This window comes from Oncorhynchus kisutch, unplaced genomic scaffold (genome assembly GCF_002021735.2).
Source record: "Oncorhynchus kisutch isolate 150728-3 unplaced genomic scaffold, Okis_V2 Okis06b-Okis10b_hom, whole genome shotgun sequence".
Lineage (NCBI taxonomy): Eukaryota > Metazoa > Chordata > Actinopteri > Salmoniformes > Salmonidae > Oncorhynchus > Oncorhynchus kisutch.
This window is the reverse complement of record NW_022261983.1, coordinates 5,444,963-5,465,314: the sequence shown is the minus strand read 5'-3', so window position 1 is coordinate 5,465,314 and position 20,352 is coordinate 5,444,963. Positions and strand designations below refer to the sequence as shown.

The following is a 20,352-nucleotide window of genomic DNA, read 5'->3' as shown; positions in this document are numbered from 1 at the left end:
ACGCGCGCACACACACACACACACTCTCTCTCTTTTACCCAGACACACACCCAATGACCAGTGTGCCCCCAGTGAAGGGGGTTAGTTAAGTGGGGTGAAGGCTCTGCAGAGTGTGAAATGATGATACTGTGAGGAGACTGACAGAGACTGAGGTTCACATTACCACTGTGTTAGTTGTTAGTTACTTCAACATCTTCTAGAGGATCTCACTATGGTGATACAACAGTCTAGTGCAGGGGTTTCTAACTCATTCCATGGGGAGCCTAGTGTCTGCTGGTTTTAGTTTATTCCTTTCAATTAAGCCCTAGACAACCAGGGCAGTTCTTTCGTAATTAGTAAGCTTAACTCATCAACCAAGTACAAGGGAGGAGCGAAAACCTGCAGAATCTCGGTCCTATGTGGAATGAGTTTGACATGTGGTCTAGAGAGAGAGAGACACATCGAGACACCGTTGCCCTAGAGCACACAAAAAAAACGATACATACCTCGGCCTAAATGTCAGCACCACATGTAACTTCCAGCTGTGAACGATCTGTGAGACAAGGCAAGAAGGGCATTCTATGCCATCAAAAGGAACATAAAATTTGACATACCAATTCATACCAAACCCATTGCCCTTCATGGTTGTGTGGTCAGGAGTCCGCCCACCAACCAATAATTCACAAAATGGGACAAACACCAAATATCTTCAATGTGCAACTTAAAACACCAAGTAATGCAGAATTAGGCCGATACCCACTAATGATCCAAATCCAGAAAAGAGCGGTTCAATTCTACAACCACCTAAAAGGAAGCGATTTCCTAACAAATCCATCACCTACAGAGAGATGAACCTGGAGAAGAGTCATCACCTACATAGAGATGAACCTGGAGAAGAGTCATCACCTACATAGAGATGAACCTGGAGAAGAGTCATCACCTACAGAGAGATGAACCTGGAGAAGAGTCATCACCTACAGAGAGATGAACCTGGAGAAGAGTCATCACCTACAGAGAGATGAACCTGGAGAAGAGCCCCTAAGCAAGCTGGTCCTGGGGCTCTGTTCACAAACACACCCCACAGAGCCATCACCTACAGAGAGATGAACCTGGAGAAGAGCCCCCTAAGCAAGCTGGTCCTGGGGCTCTGTTCACAAACACACCCCACAGAGCCATCAACTACAGAGAGATGAACCTGGAGAAGAGCCCCCTAAGCAAGCTGGTCCTGGGGCTCTGTTCACAAACACAAACAGACCCCACAGAGCCCCAGTACAGCAGCACAATTAGACCCAACCAAATCATGAGAAAACGGAACGATAATTACTTGACACATTGGGAAGAATTTACAAAAAAACTGAGTAAACTAGAATGCTATTTGGCCCTAAACAGAGAGTACACAGTGGCGGAATACCTGACCATTGTGACTGACCCAAACTTAAGGAAAGCTTTGACTATGTACAGACTCAGTGAGCATAGCCTTGCTATTGAGAAAGGCCTCAACCTAGCTCTCAAGAGAAGGCAGGCTATGTGCACACTGCCCACAAAATGAGGTGGAAACTGAGCTGCACAGATCCACAAGAAAAGATCAACCAGTGAAGAACAAACACCATTGTAAATACAACCCATATTTATGTTTATTTATTTTCCATTTTGTACTTTAACTATTTGCACATCGTTACAACACTGTATGAATTATATGACATTTGAAATGTCTTTATTTTTTGGAACTTTTGTGAGTGTAATGTTTACTGTTAATTTTTATTGTTTATTTCACTTCTGTTTATTATCTACTTCACTTGCTTTGGCAATGTTAACATGTGTTTGCCATGCCAATAACGCACACACACACAACAAGCTCTCACAGTCCCACTGCAGAACCAGACGCTTGTCCGGAAACGTCAAATGTTGAAGGTTAAGTTTAGGCATTCATTCGGAATGGTTAAGTTGAGGGCTACATTTTGGGATAGGTATGGAGCCGCAGCTCACCCACACAACTCACATAACCCTTAACTTGAAAGGTAAACCTATGAATCGGATACTAATATTGGAGTTCCATTTAGTAAATGTGGTTGTCAGTGATGGTTCACTATACTATATATGGCTGAATTTTGCATTCATGTACTCAGCGCATTTCCAAGTATAAGACCTTTTTATAGCCAAGACCTGAAAATACCCTCACCTTCTAGAAACATCCACTCTGCTGAATCACTCCTTCAGAGCCCTGTGTAGCCTTCTACTGAAATGCTACTGTACTGCTACACAGTATACACACCCTGATGTGGTCATACACTATGAATGGTGGCTGTTAGTCCTGTCTCTTTACTTGGAAAATGGGGGAGAGGAGGGAGGATGAGGGAGGGGGGAGAGGAGAGGAGTGGGGAGAGGAGGGGCGGGGGGAGAGGAGAAGAGAGACGGGGAGAGGGGGAGGAGATGGGAGGGAGGTAATGTCTCTTGCTGAGTGAGTGGATTAGTGAGGTAGGAAGGAGCTGCCCCAATTACATATGAGTGTTTAAACAGGAGCCATTATCTACTGTGGCCAGCACAGCGGGGGACACTCACACACACACACAGACACACTTATTCCCCAACACTGCTGCATAGGGACCAGTAGAAATCAGCACTATCAGTGCCTTCCTATTTCCCCTCTGTCAATAAGCCAATTGGTATTCCCTACACTGAAGTGTAGTCACCTACATTATTACACTCAGCACCAATCATACTGGGCACACAGTCTCCTCCCACAAACTGTATTAAAGAGATCATCTAATAGTCAGATCTTTGTGTGATGAAACCTCAACCCATTGACTGACTACAGTACACACTAACTCAAGTATGCATTGAGGGCCTGTCTCTCAACATAGGAATGTGTGTGTGTGTGTGTGTGTGTGTGTGTGTGTGTGTGTGTGTGTGTGTGTGTGTGTGTGTGTGTGTGTGTGTGTGTGTGTGTGTGTGTGTGTGTGTGTGTGTGTGTGTGTGTGTGTGTTCGTATGGCCTAATATTAGTGTTTGTCTCTGTTGTTGACCCTCTTGTCCCCCTGCAGAGTCTCTGGACAAGTGGGAGTGTGTGTGTGTGTGTGTGTGTGTGTGTGTGTATATATGTTCATATGGCCTAATATTAGTGTTTGTCTCTGTTGTTGACCCTCTTGTCCCCCTGCAGAGTCTCTGGACAAGTGGGAGCGTCTGACTGTAGCTGATTCTCTGGAGCCGGTCCAGTTTGAGGACGGGGAGAAGATCGTGGTACAGGGAGACCCCGGAGATGACTTCTTCATCATCACAGAGGTACACGAGTGTGTGTTTGTGTGTACGCATGTCTTTTTACAGTTGTCACTAGCTTCCACAGCCACAAAGTCATCAATATGGCTAAACCTCACCTATTTCTACAATGTATCTTCTTAAAATGTGATTTGAACCCTAACCTTAACCACACTGCTAACCTTATGCCTAACCTTCACATTAAAATAAAAACAAAAATCTAATTTCTGTAGCCAATTTTGACTTTGTGGCTGTAGAATCTGACTTTGTGGCTGTAGAATCTGACTTTGTGGCTGTAGAATCTGACTTTGTGGCTGTAGAATCTGACTTTGTGGCTGTAGAATCTGACTTTGTGGCTGTAGAATCTGACTTTGTGGCTGTAGAATCTGACTTTGTGGCTGTAGAATCTGACTTTGTGGCTGTAGAATCCGACTTTGTGGCTGTAGAATTTGACTTTGTGGCTGTAGAATCCGACTTTGTGGCTGTAGAATCTGACTTTGTGGCTGTAGAATCCGACTTTGTGGCTGTAGAATCTGACTTTGTGGCTGTAGAATCTGACTTTGTATCACTGTGTCAGTGAGTGTGATGTGTGTGATGTGTCAGTGTGTGTGATGTGTCAGTGTGTCAGTGAGTGTGATGTGTCAGTGTGTCAGTGAGTGTGATGTGTCAGTGTGTCAGTGAGTGTGATGTGTCAGTGTGTCAGTGTGTGTGATGTGTCAGTGTGTCAGTGTGATGTGCTCTTTGTATATCTGTGGATACGTGTGTATCAATGTCTATGATGGAAGTCCAGTGTCTTGTTGTATATCAATACTTCCTCTTGCCTGAGGTCAGAACTGATTACATCCTTATTGGCTCCAGGAGACAGACGAAGTGGCGTTGTGAGGTGTGTGTGTTTGTGTGCGTGGTGCATGCGTGTGTTCTGAGGGAGAGTGTGAATGAGTGGGGGGTTTGGGAGAAGGGGGCTGGTCACACTGCTAGGTTTGTGGTTGTGTGGAGCAGGGCCCCTTAGAGCAGGGCCCCCCACCTGACAGCCAGTCAGTCAGCCTAACACACTTTTGATTAACTCCATAGTTTACAAGGGGTTCCATCAGGGTCAAGCCAAGAAGACCAGTGTGTGTGAGGGGGGTCGTCTCCTTTTTTTGGTCTGTTGTTTTCACCTCCTGTTTCTCATCCTTTCACAACCCTCACCTCCTGTTTAAACTTGGCTTGCTATCATTCCCTTCCTTTCCTCTCTCCCCCTCTCCTTCTCATCTCTCTTTCCCTCTCTCTCTCTCTTCTCTCTCTCTCCCCCTCTCCTTCTCTCTCTACCTCTTAATCTCTTTCTCTACCTCCCTCTCTCTTCCTTATGCTCTCTCTCTCTACCCTTCCAAACCTCTCTCTCCATCTCTACCCTTCTCGCTCTACCTCCTCTCTCTCTCTTTTACCCCCTATTCCCCCCCCCCCTCTCTTTCTCTCTCAGTCCTAACAATATCCCCAGTGATTGGTAGCTAGCTAGCATGGAGCTCTGTGAGCCAAGCCCCAATAAGGCGCAGCTGAGACTGGAGGGCTGGAGGGGTATTATCAGGCTGCTGAGTGAAGTATCCCTCCGTTTGGCTCTCTCTCTCCATCTCCACCTGCACCAATGAGCCTGCAGCACTGGAGCCACAGCCCTCCCTCTCTACCTCCTTCCTTCCCTCACTTTCTACATTCCTCTCCCATCCTCTCTAGTCTGGAAGGCAACTGCATTGACTGTGCTGTCCACTCCTCGTTTCTAGATCGACTGTGCTATCCTCTCCCTGTTTCTAGATCGACTGTGCTGTCCTCTCCTTGTTTCTAGATCGACTGTGTTGTCCTCTCCCTGTTTCTAGATCGACTGTGCTATCCTCTCCCTGTTTCTAGATCGACTGTGCTGTCCTCTCCCTGTTTCTAGATCGACTGTGCTATCCTCTCCCTGTTTCTAGATCGACTGTGCTGTCCTCTCCCTGTTTCTAGATCGACTGTGCTGTCCTCTCCCTGTTTCTAGATCGACTGTGCTGTCCTCTCCCTGTTTCTAGATCGACTGTGCTGTCCTCTCCCTGTTTCTAGATTGCCTGTTCCATCCCCCTCATAGTTTCTAGATTCCATTACAGGTCAGGTGATGTGAGAGAGAGAAGAGAGGCAGGTCACATACTACAGAGTCTAGACTTCCAGTTGTAGGCTAAGGCCCTGACTAAAGGCGTAGTAGAGACCGGCTGGAGAGGAGATACATACACTGAGAGCAGAAAGCACAGAGAGAGATGAACCAAAAGGGAAAGAGACTGTTTTTGCAGAGAGAGAGAGCGCTTGTCTGACTCTGGACTTCCCCTCCAGCGGGCCCTCAGCCCAGTCAGTCCATTCCTCTGTCCCCCTGGGTATTCTCTGGTCCCTGTGTGTGTCTGACAGATCAGGACCCCACTGAGAACATGGCCCTTTTTAAACGGGAACAGGCATCTGGTGTCATTTCTAAAGCCCCAGGAAAAGAATAGGGGAAAATTCCCATTGAAAGCTGAAAAATCCCTGTATTTCTCACTGGCTTCATTTCAGAGGGACATCCAGGCCTCCTGTCTTTTATATATCTGTCTGAATCACTCTTTCATTCCTTTCTCATGGGTGACAGCATGGGTATCCCATCTCAGGGTGTCCGCGGGTCCTTAAAGAGGCTTAAAAAGGATTCAATTCATTTATCTGATTTAAAGGCCTTAATACGTCTTAAAATGTCTTAAATTAAGTTTGAAAATGTTTCAGTTCGATTATTAAAAAAATATTAATATTTTACATTTCGGCTTCAATATTTATTTTTTAATTTTAAATGCGTGATGCACTATGTGGCTTGTAATGCTGTAACAACACAGACTAAAACCATGCATAGAAGTCCCATGATGGTGGTAACTGCCCATCACTGATTATCACCTATTAACCACCATTTATTCACATTACTGTACAATATTTCAGTTGTCTATATTACATTCGTTTATTTGATGATTTTATTATTTCATTCCAAGTCATCTCATCTCTATACAGCTGCTGTTAATGCTGTCAACAATCACTATCTCAGTAGTTCAAAGTATAATACTTCTGAATACCTGCTGGATACCTGCTGGATACCTGCTATCAATCACTTAGATCATGTATTTTCAGGTAGAGATTCCTCTCGAAGCAACTGCTCTCTGTGTTTCCCCTCTTGATCATTAATTTCTGTCTCTTATGTAGCAGGCGTAAAAGAAACACAGACCGGACAAGTAGTCACACAATGGATTATGGTAATTGTAGTTAATTATCACATTTTCTGCACTAAACTATGTAGAACATTGTCCTGTTGGAAACTACAATTCCCTACTACATCACACAGTTTGGGTATAATCTGATTAACTCTAGAGAATTGTATTTATTTATTTTTATTTAACTATGCAAGTCAGTTGAGAACAAATTCTTATTTACAATGACAGCCTAGGAACAGTGGGTTTAACTGCCTTGTTCAGGGGAAGAACGACAGATTTTTACCTTATCAGCTCGGGGATATCATCTAGCAACCTTTTGGTTACTGGCCCAGTGCTCTAACCACTACGCTACCTGTCGCCCCACAGAGAAACTGCAGGTCAATGTGCACTATCTAATTGAACCAATGTGAGTCAGTGACATTTTGGTTAGTTTCTCAGAACGAGTAATTGAGATGATGCTCCAGCCGAATGGAGCAGTGACTATATCAAGTAGCCTATATAGGCCTGTACTGTTAGATCAAATGCATGGCTATCTGGCAGTAAGTATCATATTTACAGTTAGCGATCTAGCTAATGTGTTTTGAGTTCCCACTTCCTCAGGTGCTAAATGATGTAGCATAGGCATAGCACACGAAAACATAGAAGGCAAATGCATCTCTAAAAAGACAAACACATTATTCTGGATCCTATTTTGACATGGTGCAAATCATAATATCCATAATGCATTTCCTGAATATATCAGATGAAATAGCTAACTTCTTTCATGTCTTACTTGGCACTGTAAAAATACAGTGTAGAGCCTCCTGCATAGCTACCTTGCTTCAAAGTATTTTCATACCTGATTCACTGAATGGAGGAATTATTTGATTAGACTATTTGGTTGTAGGCTAATGTTCTGATGTCATCGCATAACACCTCCAGGAGAGCCACTGGGTGTGGAGATGTTTGTTCCAGCCCTACTCTAACATCCATACCACTGTTACTGTATAAAACACATGTGGTCAACTCTCCATCTGAAGAGCTAGGCCACTGGGTGTGGAGATGTTTGTTCCAGCCCTACTCTAACATCCATACCACTGTTACTGTATAAAACACATGTGGTCAACTCTCCATCTGAAGAGCTAGGCCACTGGGTGTGGAGATGTTTGTTCCAGCCCTACTCTAACATCCATACCACTGTTACTGTATAAAACACATGTGGTCAACTCTCCATCTGAAGAGCTAGGCCACTGGGTGTGGAGACGTTTGTTCCAGCCCTACTCTAACATCCATACCACTGTTACTGTATAAAACACATGTGGTCAACTCTCCATCTGAAGAGCTAGGCCACTGGGTGTGGAGATGTTTGTTCCAGCCCTACTCTAACATCCATACCACTGTTACTGTATAAAACACATGTGGTCAACTCTCCATCTGAAGAGCTAGGCCACTGGGTGTGGAGATGTTTGTTCCAGCCCTACTCTAACATCCATACCACTGTTACTGTATAAAACACATGTGGTCAACTCTCCATCTGAAGAGCTAGGCCACTGGGTGTGGAGATGTTTGTTCCAGCCCTACTCTAACATCCATACCACTGGTACTGTATAAAACACATGTGGTCAACTCTCCATCTGAAGAGCTAGGCCACTGGGTGTGGAGACGTTTGTTCCAGCCCTACTCTAACATCCATACCACTGTTACTGTATAAAACACATGTGGTCAACTCTCCATCTGAAGAGCTAGGCCACTGGGTGTGGAGATGTTTGTTCCAGCCCTACTCTAACATCCATACCACTGGTACTGTATAAAACACATGTGGTCAACTCTCCATCTGAAGAGCTAGGCCACTGGGTGTGGAGACGTTTGTTCCAGCCCTACTCTAACATCCATACCACTGTTACTGTATAAAACACATGTGGTCAACTCTCCATCTGAAGAGCTAGGCCACTGGGTGTGGAGATGTTTGTTCCAGCCCTACTCTAACATCCATACCACTGTTACTGTATAAAACACATGTGGTCAACTCTCCATCTGAAGAGCTAGGCCACTGGGTGTGGAGATGTTTGTTCCAGCCCTACTCAAGCACACCTGAATCAGCTTAACAAGGTTCTGTTGCCTGTTGAGCAGCTGATTGGTATGGTATTGAGCATCATTATACTAAGCTGGTTTTAGTATCGTAGGCAAAATTCTGATGACAGAGTTTGTGATCTAGCTGTTGATTAGTACATTGGGGTTGCCTTCTTATTTTATTTATTTATTTCACCTTTATTTAACCAGGTAGGCTAGTTGAGAACACCTTTATTTAACCAGGTAGGCTAGTTGAGAACACCTTTATTTAACCAGGTAGGCTAGTTGAGAACACCTTTATTTAACCAGGTAGGCTAGTTGAGAACACCTTTATTTAACCAGGTAGGCTAGTTGAGAACACCTTTATTTAACCAGGTAGGCTAGTTGAGAACAAGATCTCATTTGCAACTGCAACCTGGCCAAGATAAAGCAAATCAGTTTGACACAGACAACAACACAGAGTTACACATGGAATAAACAAACATACAATCAATAATACAGTAGAAAAATCTTTCTACAGCATGTACAAATGAGAGAGGTAAGGCCATGGTGGCAAAGTAATTACAATATAGCAATTAAACACTGGAATGGTAGATGTGCAGAAGATGAATGTGCAAGTTGAGATCCTGGGGTGCAAAGGAGCAAGATAAATAGATAAATAAATAAATACAGTATAGGGATGAGGTAGATTGGATGGGCTATTTACAGATGAGCTATGTACAGGTGCAGTTAATATGGGCAACCCCATGCTTCAGCCATCAATAGCCTAGCCACTATGCTACTACAACGGTAAGGCTATAGGATTATACGTATTGATAAAATAGCACACCTGCCTAATATGAGCTAGGCTATAGCCTTTGGTGAAAGAGCCAACCCTAAAAATACTACTTTTTACCAACATGGGCTCATTTCTGGAGAGGAATATTGGCAGGTGTGTGGTGCTCGCAGACCTCAACATTGGTATTAAATTGAATTCCAATTGGCATTAAAAAGTCTTAAATACCTCTGCATGTTTTACAATCAATATCTTTCTGTATTACAGTACTGTTCTGTATATTTATCCATCCCTCCTCTCCCTCTCTCTCTCTCTCTCTCTCGGTCTCCCTCTCTCTCTCTCTCTCTCTCTCTCTCTGAAGTCAGTAGTATCTCTATATATTTTATATTTATCCATCACTCTCTTCTTCTTCTTCTCTCTCTCTCTCTCGGTCTCCCTCTCCCTCACTTGCTCCCTCCCTGGAGGCTGACTCTCCTGACCCTGTGTGAAACTCAGCAGAGCCACATTCCACCAGACAACCGCCCTGCTCTGGGAAAGTCAGACCCAGCCTCAGAGAGAGAGAAAGAGAGGGGGGGAGAGAGGGAGAGAAAAGGAATGGAGGGATGAGCTAAGGAGCAAGAGGGAGAGATGTAAGGCAGAGGAGAGGCTGAGGGGTTGGGGGTGTACCACATATCTTGACGTTGTTGTTGCAGCCTATCATTTGTCATACTTTCATCTCATCCCTTAGTTTTTTCTCACCGATGCTTAGGTAAGCCCTGACAACTATCCCTTCTTCATTTAAAAAGGCCTCTCATTCTCTCTCTCTCGCTCTCTCTTGCTCTTCCTCCCTTTCCCTTCTTCTCTTTCTCTCTCTTTCGCTCTCTGCCAAAAGCCAAACCCCCAATCACTAATTATATGGTGCGTATGAGGGATTAAAAAACATGTGGGATAAAGACATCACTTTCTTTTCACCCCAGAGGAGAGGAGAGAGGGAATAGGGCATTAATGAAAAGTGGCGTGTTTACATTTCTTCTCACACTGTACAAACCAGCCTATACACAGACTGTCAGGCGGTGGCCGTGAAGAAGACTACACCTCACCAAAGAATAGGAGGGGTGTAGACGCCTCTCACTGTTCAGGGGTGTATCCTATTAGCTATGCAATTAGCCACTACACATTAACAAAAAAATATAATTTAATACGGGATCTGTTAGCATAAATTATATTTTATTAAATGAATACTTCAGGATTTTGGCTATGAAGCCCTTTATCTACTTCTCCAGAGTCAGATTAACATATATAATATTTAAGTTTCTGCGTGCAGTATGAAGGAAGTTGCTAACTAGCGTTAGCGCAATGATTGTAAGTCTATGGTAACTACTAGCATGCTAGTAGATACCATAGACTTCCAGTCATTGCACTAATGCTAATGAGTACCACAGTATGAGTCATAATACCCATTAAACCTAGCGGTCAAACAGGTAAATGGTTCCAAATGTTTTTTCCACCATTCGAATAGGGGATTTTAGAGACTCTTAAAATAAGGTCTGTTTCATGTAGGCTTACCCTGGCGTGACATTTTGATTACCTTGTAAATCTTTCCCTGACAAGGTGACTTATCAACATATTCGCCTTTATAAACTCCTAATAAATGAAATTCTATTTAGCTGCTAATGTGGCTATCATAAACAACTACAAAATTCCATGATGATCTGGACGAGACTGCCAAATCGAGGCAAAGGTAAGAATCTCTTGATTAACTATCTAATGTTAGCTAAATGTAGTAATAAATAAGACTACACGAAACACAGCCCTTATTTTAAGTGTTTCTAAATTCCCCTATGAATTGAAAAACGAGTGGAACCATTTCCTTGTTTGACCGCTAGGTTTTATGGGTATTATGACACCTCCACTGTGGGCTGGCAAACTACCTCTAACTTCCTTCATACTGGATTCAGAGGCTGGTCTCCATGAGTTCATCTAACTCTGGGGAAGTAGATAAAGCACCTCATTGCCAAAATCCCAAAGTAACCTTTTAACACAAATAGGTTTGCTTTACAGAACCTTTTTTTGTTTAAGTTTTACAGCAAATTTCCTGCAATTTGACACAATTTGCCATTATGTCATGTTAATATGATATCTGAATAAGAGTGATGAACAAAATCAATGTGGGCCCCCTGCAGGTCAGTACCCCTGCAGGTCAGTACCCCTGCAGGTCAGGACCCCTGCAGGTCAGTACCCCTGCAGGTCAGGACCCCTGCAGGTCAGGACCCCTGCAGGTCAGTACCCCTGCAGGTCAGGACCCCTGCAGGTCAGTACCCCTGCAGGTCAGGACCCCTGTAGGTCAGTACCCCTGCAGGTCAGGACCCCTGCAGGTCAGGACCCCTGCAGGTCAGGACCCCTGCAGGTCAGTACCCCTGCAGGTCAGTACCCCTGGGCACGTGCCCGGTCGGTAATTCGGCCATGATTACTACAAGTTTAGATAGCTGGCTAGACTAACTAGACGAATAGACCAATCTAATAAAGGTAGACTCAGAGAAATGACGTGGCCACGAGCAGCACTACAGATATTGAGATGAGCGAGATGCAAGACACACACAGTTTCTGCACATTTGCACTGATTCGCTTCACACTGTTCACAGTCTTCCTGTGTCTTCCTTCCTCATAGCAGCAGCAGCAGCAGCTACCATCATATCATATGGTTATGTGTCTTCCTTCCTCATAGCAGCAGCAGCTACCATCATATCATATGGTTATGTGTCTTCCTCATAGCAGCAGCAGAAGCTACCATCATATCATATGGTTATGTGTCTTCCTTCCTCATAGCAGCAGCTACCATCATATCATATGGTTATGTGTCTTCCTCATAGCAGCAGCAGAAGCTACCATCATAACATATGGTTATGTGTCTTCCTTCCTCATAGCAGCAGCAGCTACCATCATATCATATGGTTATGTGTCTTCCTTCCTCATAGCAGCAGCAGCTACCATCATATCATATGGTTATGTGTCTTCCTTCCTCATAGCAGCAGCAGCTACCATCATATCATATGGTTATGTGTCTTCCTTCCTCATAGCAGCAGCAGCTACCATCATATCGTGTGTGTGTGTGTGTGTGTGTGTGTGTGTGTAGGTACAGTCTAAAAAGGTGAGACAGTGCAGACATTGAGTGCGGGGTGGCCTCGTATGAACAAGCTACTCTCCCTTCCTCTCCTCCCTCCATCCCCCCGTCTCTGTCTTTCCCCTGTGTTTGTTCAGCAGTCATTACTTCCTGCTTCTGAGCCACTAAATGTTGACATGACAAAAGGACCCCTTGCATTCTGCAATACTGTGTGTGTGCTTGTGTGTGTGTGCACGTTGCGTGTGTTTGCATGCGTACATGAGTGTGTGTGTGCTTGTTTGTGTCCGCGTTGCGTGTGTGTGTGTGTGTGTGTGTGTGTGTGTGTGTGTGTGTGTGTGTGTGTGTGAGAGAGAGAGAGAGATTTGTCTGTGTGAGAAATTTGTCTGTCTGGGGTTTGTTTCTTTGGTCTCAGACTGGCATTCACACACAGTGCTATCTGCCCAGTGATCTCTCCTGGAGGTTTAGTATTTAGCAGAGTGATAGATGTTGTCTGCCTGTCATTAGGTGGGCTTGCTCTCTCTCTCTGTCTCTCTCTGTCTCTCTCTCGGTCTCGCTCTCTCTCTCTCTCTCTCTCTCTGTGTGTGTCTCTCTCGCTCTCTCTCTACCTGTCTCTCTCTTTTTGTCTCTGTCTCTCACTCTGTCTCTCTCTCTTTTTGTCTCTCTCTCTCTGTTTCTCACTCTCTCTCTCTGTCTCTCTCTCTCTGTTTCTCTCTCGCTCTCTCTCGCTCTCTCTCCCCTCTCTTTCTCTCTCTCAGTCCTTCTGTCTACCTTCCCCATTGCCCCTCTGTCTCTCTCCCTCTCTTGCTACCCCCCCCCCCTCCCCTCCCAACTCTCCCTCCCCTCCCTCCCTCTACTCATCCTCTCCTCTTCCTGTTGGCCAGGGGTACAGTAAATGAGGACATCCCCATGTTTATTGAAGACATACTGTGCTGTATCTAGGGAGCTCAGCTAATGGTAATACTGTACTGTATCTAGAGAGCTCAGCTCATGGTTAATACTGTACTGTATCTAGAGAGCTCAGCTCATGGTTAATACTGTACTGTATCTAGAGAGCTCAGCTCATGGTTAATACTGTACTGTATCTAGAGAGCTCAGCTCATGGTTAATACTGTACTGTATCTAGAGAGCTCAGATCATGGTTAATACTGTACTGTATCTAGAGAGCTCAGCTCATGGTTAATACTGTACTGTATCTAGAGAGCTCAGCTCATGGTTAATACTGTACTGTATCTAGAGAGCTCAGCTCATGGTTAATACTGTACTGTATCTAGGGAGCTCAGCTCATGGTTAATACTGTCCTGAATCTAGAGAGCCCAGCTCATGGTTAATACTGTACTGTATCTAGAGAGCTCAGCTCATGGTTAATACTGTACTGTATCTAGAGAGCCCAGCTCATGGTTAATACTGTACTGTATCTAGAGAGCTCAGCTCATGGTTAATACTGTACTGTATCTAGAGAGCCCAGCTCATGGTTAATACTGTACTGTATCTAGGGAGCTCAGCTCATGGTAATACTGTACTATATCTAGAGAGCTCAGCTCATGGTTAATACTGTACTGTATCTAGAGAGCTCAGCTCATGGTTAATACTGTACTGTATCTAGAGAGCTCAGCTCATGGTTAATACTGTACTGTATCTAGAGAGCTCAGCTCATGGTTAATACTGTACTGTATCTAGAGAGCCCAGCTCATGGTTAATACTGTACTGTATCTAGGGAGCTTAGCTCATGGTTAATACTGTCCTGAATCTAGAGAGCCCAGCTCATGGTTAATACTGTACTGTATCTAGAGAGCTCAGCTCATGGTTAATACTGTACTGAATCTAGAGAGCTCAGCTCATGATTAATACTGTACTGTATCTAGAGAGCTCAGCTCATGGTTAATACTGTACTGTATCTAGAGAGCTCAGCTCATGGTTAATACTGTACTGTATCTAGAGAGCTCAGCTCATGGTTAATACTGTACTGAATCTAGAGAGCTCAGCTCATGGTTAATACTGTACTGTATCTAGAGAGCTCAGCTCATGGTTAATACTGTACTGTATCTAGAGAGCTCAGCTCATGGTTAATACTGTACTGTATCTAGAGAGCTCAGCTCATGGTTAATACTGTACTGTATCTAGAGAGCCCAGCTCATGGTTAATACTGTACTGTATCTAGAGAGCTCAGCTCATGGTTAATACTGTACTGTATCTAGAGAGCCCAGCTCATGGTTAATACTGTACTGTATCTAGAGAGCTCAGCTCATGGTTAATACTGTCCTGAATCTAGAGAGCCCAGCTCATGGTTAATACTGTACTGTATCTAGGGAGCTCAGCTCATGGTAATACTGTACTGTATCTAGAGAGCTCAGCTCATGGTTAATACTGTACTGTATCTAGAGAGCTCAGCTCATGGTTAATACTGTACTGTATCTAGAGAGCTCAGCTCATGGTTAATACTGTACTGTATCTAGAGAGCTCAGCTCATGGTTAATAATGTACTGTATCTAGAGAGCCCAGCTCATGGTTAATACTGTACTGTATCTAGGGAGCTTAGCTCATGGTTAATACTGTCCTGAATCTAGAGAGCCCAGCTCATGGTTAATACTGTACTGTATCTAGAGAGCTCAGCTCATGGTTAATACTGTACTGTATCTAGAGAGCTCAGCTCATGGTTAATACTGTACTGAATCTAGAGAGCTCAGCTCATGGGGTGCTATATATGAGATAGTGATCTCTGGGGCACCCTGGATGGGCATGTTCAGCAGTGTGTAAAAACAAAAACTGTCCTTGTTCTTTTCAATTTGTCTCTGTGTACAGACTCTCTCTCACTCTCTCTCATAGAACTCCCTTACAATTTGATCTCCTTTAGCATTTGGGATCTTAATCCTCTACTGCCCCCCTCTCTTCTCCTCTCTTCCTCCTCTCTCTTCTTCTCATCCTTATCCTCCCAACTTATCCTCCTCTTCCACTCCTCTCCTCCTCTTTGCTCTTGGCTCCGTCAGACTGGCACCCCATGTGTCTGAGACGGCAGGAGGGAAGAGGAGGGGAAAGAAGGATGGGAATAGAGGGGTCCTTCTGGCCTTGGGCCCGTCGCTGTTGGCATCCACTTAATCTGGATAATAAAACAAGGAAAATTCTGTCAAGTTTGGACATTTTGCAAGGCCCAACAAGGACAAATGCGATTTTAAGGTTAGAGTTACAATTAGGGTTAGGGTTAGAATTAAGGATAGGGTTAGGGGTTATGGTTAGGTTAAGGGTTACGTTTAGGGTTAGGGAAAATAGGATTTGGGAGGGGAATCAATGACTTGGTCCCCACGAGAAGAACATAACATGCATGTGTTCGTGAATGAGAGTCAGTGTTTGAATGCGTGTGTTGGTGTCCACCACTACTCTCCTATGCTCTTAGGCTCAGGCTTCTGCCTTTCCCACAGAACATGTAGGTCTGTCTGTCTGTCTGTCTGTCTGTCTGTCTCTGAGCCCCAGCTTAGCACCACAGCCTCATGTTGGCCCAATATACAGGGAACCCCATACCACACTACCAGACTACCGCACTACCAGACTACCATACTGCCACAGTACCACACTACCACGCTGCCACGCTACCACACTGCCACAGTACCACGCTACTACACTGCCACAGTACCACACTGCCACAGTACCACACTGCCACAGTACCACACTGCCACAGTACCACACTGCCACACTGCCACAGTACCACACTGCCACAGTGCCACACTACCACAGTACCACACTGCCACAGTACCACACTACCACAGTACCACACTGCCACAGTACCACACTGCCACAGTACCACAGTACCACACTACCACAGTACCACACTGCCACAGTACCACACTGCCACACTGCCACAGTACCACACTGCCACAGTACCACACTGCCACAGTACCACACTGCCACACTACCACACTGCCACAGTACCACACTGCCACAGTACCACACTGCCACACTACCACACTGCCACAGTACCACACTGCCATGTTACAACGCTACCACGCTGCCACGTTACAACGCTACCACGTTACAGCGCTACCGCGCTGCCACGTTACAACGCTACCACGTTACAACGCTACCACGTTACAATGCTACCACACTACCAGGCTGCCACACTACCACGCTGCCACACTACCAGGCTACCACGCTACCATGCTGCCACGTTACAACACTACCACGCTACCACACTACCAGGCTGCCACTCTACCAGGCTACCACGCTGCCACACTACCAGGCTGCCACGCTACCAGGCTGCCACACTACCACGCTGCCACACTACCAGGCTGCCACGTTACAACGCTACCACACTACCAGGCTACCACACTACCACGCTACCACACTACCAGGCTGCCACACTACCAGGCTACCATGCTGCCACGCTGCCACACTACCAGGCTGCCACGCTACCATGCTGCCACGTTACAACGCTACCACACTACCAGGCTGCCACGCTACCACACTGCCACAGTACCACGCTACCAGGCTGCCACGTTACAACGCTACCACACTGCCACAGTACCACGCTACCAGGCTGCCACGTTACAACGCTACCACACTACCATGCTGCCACGTTACAACGCTACCACACTACCAGGCTGCCACGCTACCACACTGCCACAATACTACGCTACCAGGCTGCCACGTTACAACGCTACCACAGTACCACGCTACCAGGCTGCCACGTTACAACGCTACCACACTACCACACTGCCACAGTACCACGCTACCAGGCTGCCACGTTACAACGCTACCACGCTACCACACTGCCACAGTACCATGCTGCCACGTTACAACGCTACCACACTACCATGCTGCCACGTTACAACGCTACCACGCTACCACACTACCATGCTGCCACGTTACAACGCTGCCACACTACCACGCTACCAGGCTGCCACACTAGCAGACTACCAGGCTACCACGCTACCAGGCTACCACACTGCCACACTACCAGACTACCAGGCTACCACGCTACCACACTACCACGCTACCACACTACCAGACTGCCACGCTACCACACTACCAGACTACCACGCTACCACACAACCAGACTACCACACTACCAGACTACCACACTACCAGACTACCACGCTACCACACAACCAGACTACCACACTACCAGACTACCACACTACCAGACTACCACGCTACCACACAACCAGACTACCACACTACCAGACTACCACACTACCAGACTACCACCAACAACATGGTACGAGTGTTTTTGTTGGTTCAGTTGTGATCCCAGTGTAGGTCGACCACAGCTCAGAAGTCCATTGGACTCTATACACATTTTTCTTTGTTAATCACACACACAGACAAAGACATTCAGGCATGCAGGCACATGTGCAAACACACACCCTCATATACACACACACACAATACGCACACACACACACAATACACACACACTCATGCACACACACACAATACACACATGCATACACACACACTCATATTCCATATTCTCCATATTCTCACAAGCACACCTTTGTATTAGTGCTAAATGGTTTGGTCTGATGGGATCTCTCATTGAGACTCATTATATTCCTATTGAGTATTATTAGTTCTTATTAGAAGTGAGAGCCAAGGAAAAGTTGAGCAGAGCAGAGAGCTAAGGATTAGACTTAGAGAGAGGTTCTGGCACTATCAGCTCCGTTTAAACTTAAACATGGCTGAAGATATGGGCTGTGTCCCGAAGTGCCTCCCATTCTCTTCATACCGCACCACTTTTCACCAGAGCTCATGGGCCCTGATCAAAAGGAGTGCACTATAAAGGGAACTGGGTGCCATTTGGGATGAAGCCATGCAGTGCACTACATTCACTTACTGCTAGCTGGTAAATCCCTTCAGGGTGCACGGACTACCCAGAACTACCCTGGAAATCATTCAACAACAAACATGAAACGGAGTGTGATGCAGTCTGACTAACTCAGGCTAGTTCAGCCCTAGCCTGGTTCCCAGATATGTCTGTGCTTTTTGTCAACGACTAAATCAACTATCGGTGCTATTCCATACATGTATTTAGTGTTGCTTAGTTTATTTTCTTCCCTTCTGGAAATGTGTCTGGCATCAAACAAGCATCATTACATGCCTCTCCAGTGGCAGTGGACTAGAGGTCTTCTCAGGTATTCAGGTATTTAGGTTGGGGTTGACCAGTCAAGACCTCTACAGTGGACTAGAGGTCTTCTCAGGTCTCAGGTATTCAGGTTGGGGTTGACCAGTCAAGACCTCTACAGTGGACTAGAGGTCTTCTCAGGTCTCAGGTATTCAGGTTGGGGTTGACCAGTCAAGACCTCTACAGTGGACTAGAGGTCTTCTCATGTCTCAGGTATTCAGGTTGGGGTTGACCAGTCAAGACCTCTACAGTGGACTAGAGGTCTTCTCAGGTCTCAGGTATTCAGGTTGGGGTGGACCAGTCAAGACCTCTACAGTGGACTAGAGGTCTTCTCAGGTCTCAGGTATTCAGGTTGGGGTGGACCAGTCAAGACCTCTACAGTGGACTAGAGGTCTTCTCAGGTCTCAGGTATTCAGGTTGGGGTGGACCAGTCAAGACCTCTACAGTGGACTAGAGGTCTTCTCAGGTCTCAGGTATTCAGGTTGGGGTGGACCAGTCAAGACCTCTACAGTGGACTAGAGGTCTTCTCAGGTCTCAGGTATTCAGGTTGGGGTGGACCAGTCAAGACCTCTACAGTGGACTAGAGGTCTTCTCAGGTCTCAGGTATTCAGGTTGGGGTGGACCAGTCAAGACCTCTACAGTGGACTAGAGGTCTTCTCATGTCTCAGGTATTCAGGTTGGGGTGGACCAGTCAAGACCTCTACAGTGGACTAGAGGTCTTCTCATGTCTCAGGTATTCAGGTTGGGGTGGACCAGTCAAGACCTCTACAGTGGACTAGAGGTCTTCTCATGTCTCAGGTATCCAGGTTGCGGTGGACCAGTCAAGACCTCTACAGTGGACTAGAGGTCTTCTCAGGTATTCAGGTTGCGGTGGCCCAATCAAGACTTCTACAGTGGACTAGAGGTCTTCTCGGGTCTCAGGTATTCAGGTTGCGGTGGACCAGTCAAGACTTCTACAGTGGACTAGAGGTCTTCTCAAGTCTCAGGTATTGAGGTTGCGGTGGCCCAATCAAGACCTCTACAGTGGACTAGAGGTCTTCTCAGGTCTCAGGTATTCAGGTTGGGGTGGACCAGTCAAGACCTCTACAGTGGACTAGAGGTCTTCTCATGTCTCAGGTATCCAGGTTGCGGTGGCCCAATCAAGACCTCTACAGTGGACTAGAGGTCTTCTCAGGTATTCACGTTGCGGTGGCCCAATCAAGACCTCTACAGTGGACTAGAGGTCTTCTCGGGTCTCAGGTATTCAGGTTGCGGTGGACCAGTCAAGACTTCTACAGTGGACTAGAGGTCTTCTCAAGTCTCAGGTATTCAGGTTGCGGTGGCCCAATCAAGACCTCTACAGTGGACTAGAGGTCTTCTCAGGTATTCAGGTTGCGGTGGCCCAATCAAGACTTCTACAATGGACTAGAGGTCTTCTCGGGTCTCAGGTATTCAGGTTGCGGTAGACCAGTCAAGACCTCTACAGTGGACTATGACGATAGTGTAAAAGGACTAAAGCACTGAGCTGCTATTCTCAGCTAGCTAGCCGTTAGGCCCCACAATGTAAATGTTAATTCAGGACATTAAACACACAGACCCCTACTGTAATATTCATGCCCTTATAGGAACTTGAACTTGAGGAGGAAGTACAGACTAATGCCCTGTCACACACAGAATGCAGTCGTGAAGCCACACATACAGTACATTCCCTCGTATCAACATGTACAGTTGAAGTCGGAAGTTTACATACACTTAGGTTCGAGTCATTAAAACTTTGTGAATAGGGAATTTTTAATAGGATGAAATGTCAGGAATTGTGAAAAACTGAGTTTAAATGTATTTGGCTATGGTGTATGTAAACTTCCGACTTCAACTATATGTGCTTGCAAATA

At 45.7% G+C, this 20,352-nt stretch overlaps 1 protein-coding gene across 2 annotated transcripts in view; it reads left to right on the top strand.

Annotated features, from left to right (window-relative positions):
- Positions 1-20,352, top strand: part of prkar1b (protein kinase, cAMP-dependent, regulatory, type I, beta) — a 194,405-nt gene that overhangs the window by 167,223 nt on the left and 6,830 nt on the right. For both annotated transcript variants that reach the window (XM_031814385.1, XM_031814386.1), the window contains one exon: positions 3,136-3,257. In XM_031814385.1, the coding sequence (XP_031670245.1) occupies positions 3,136-3,257 (122 nt within the window). The remainder of the gene's footprint in view (positions 1-3,135; positions 3,258-20,352) is intronic.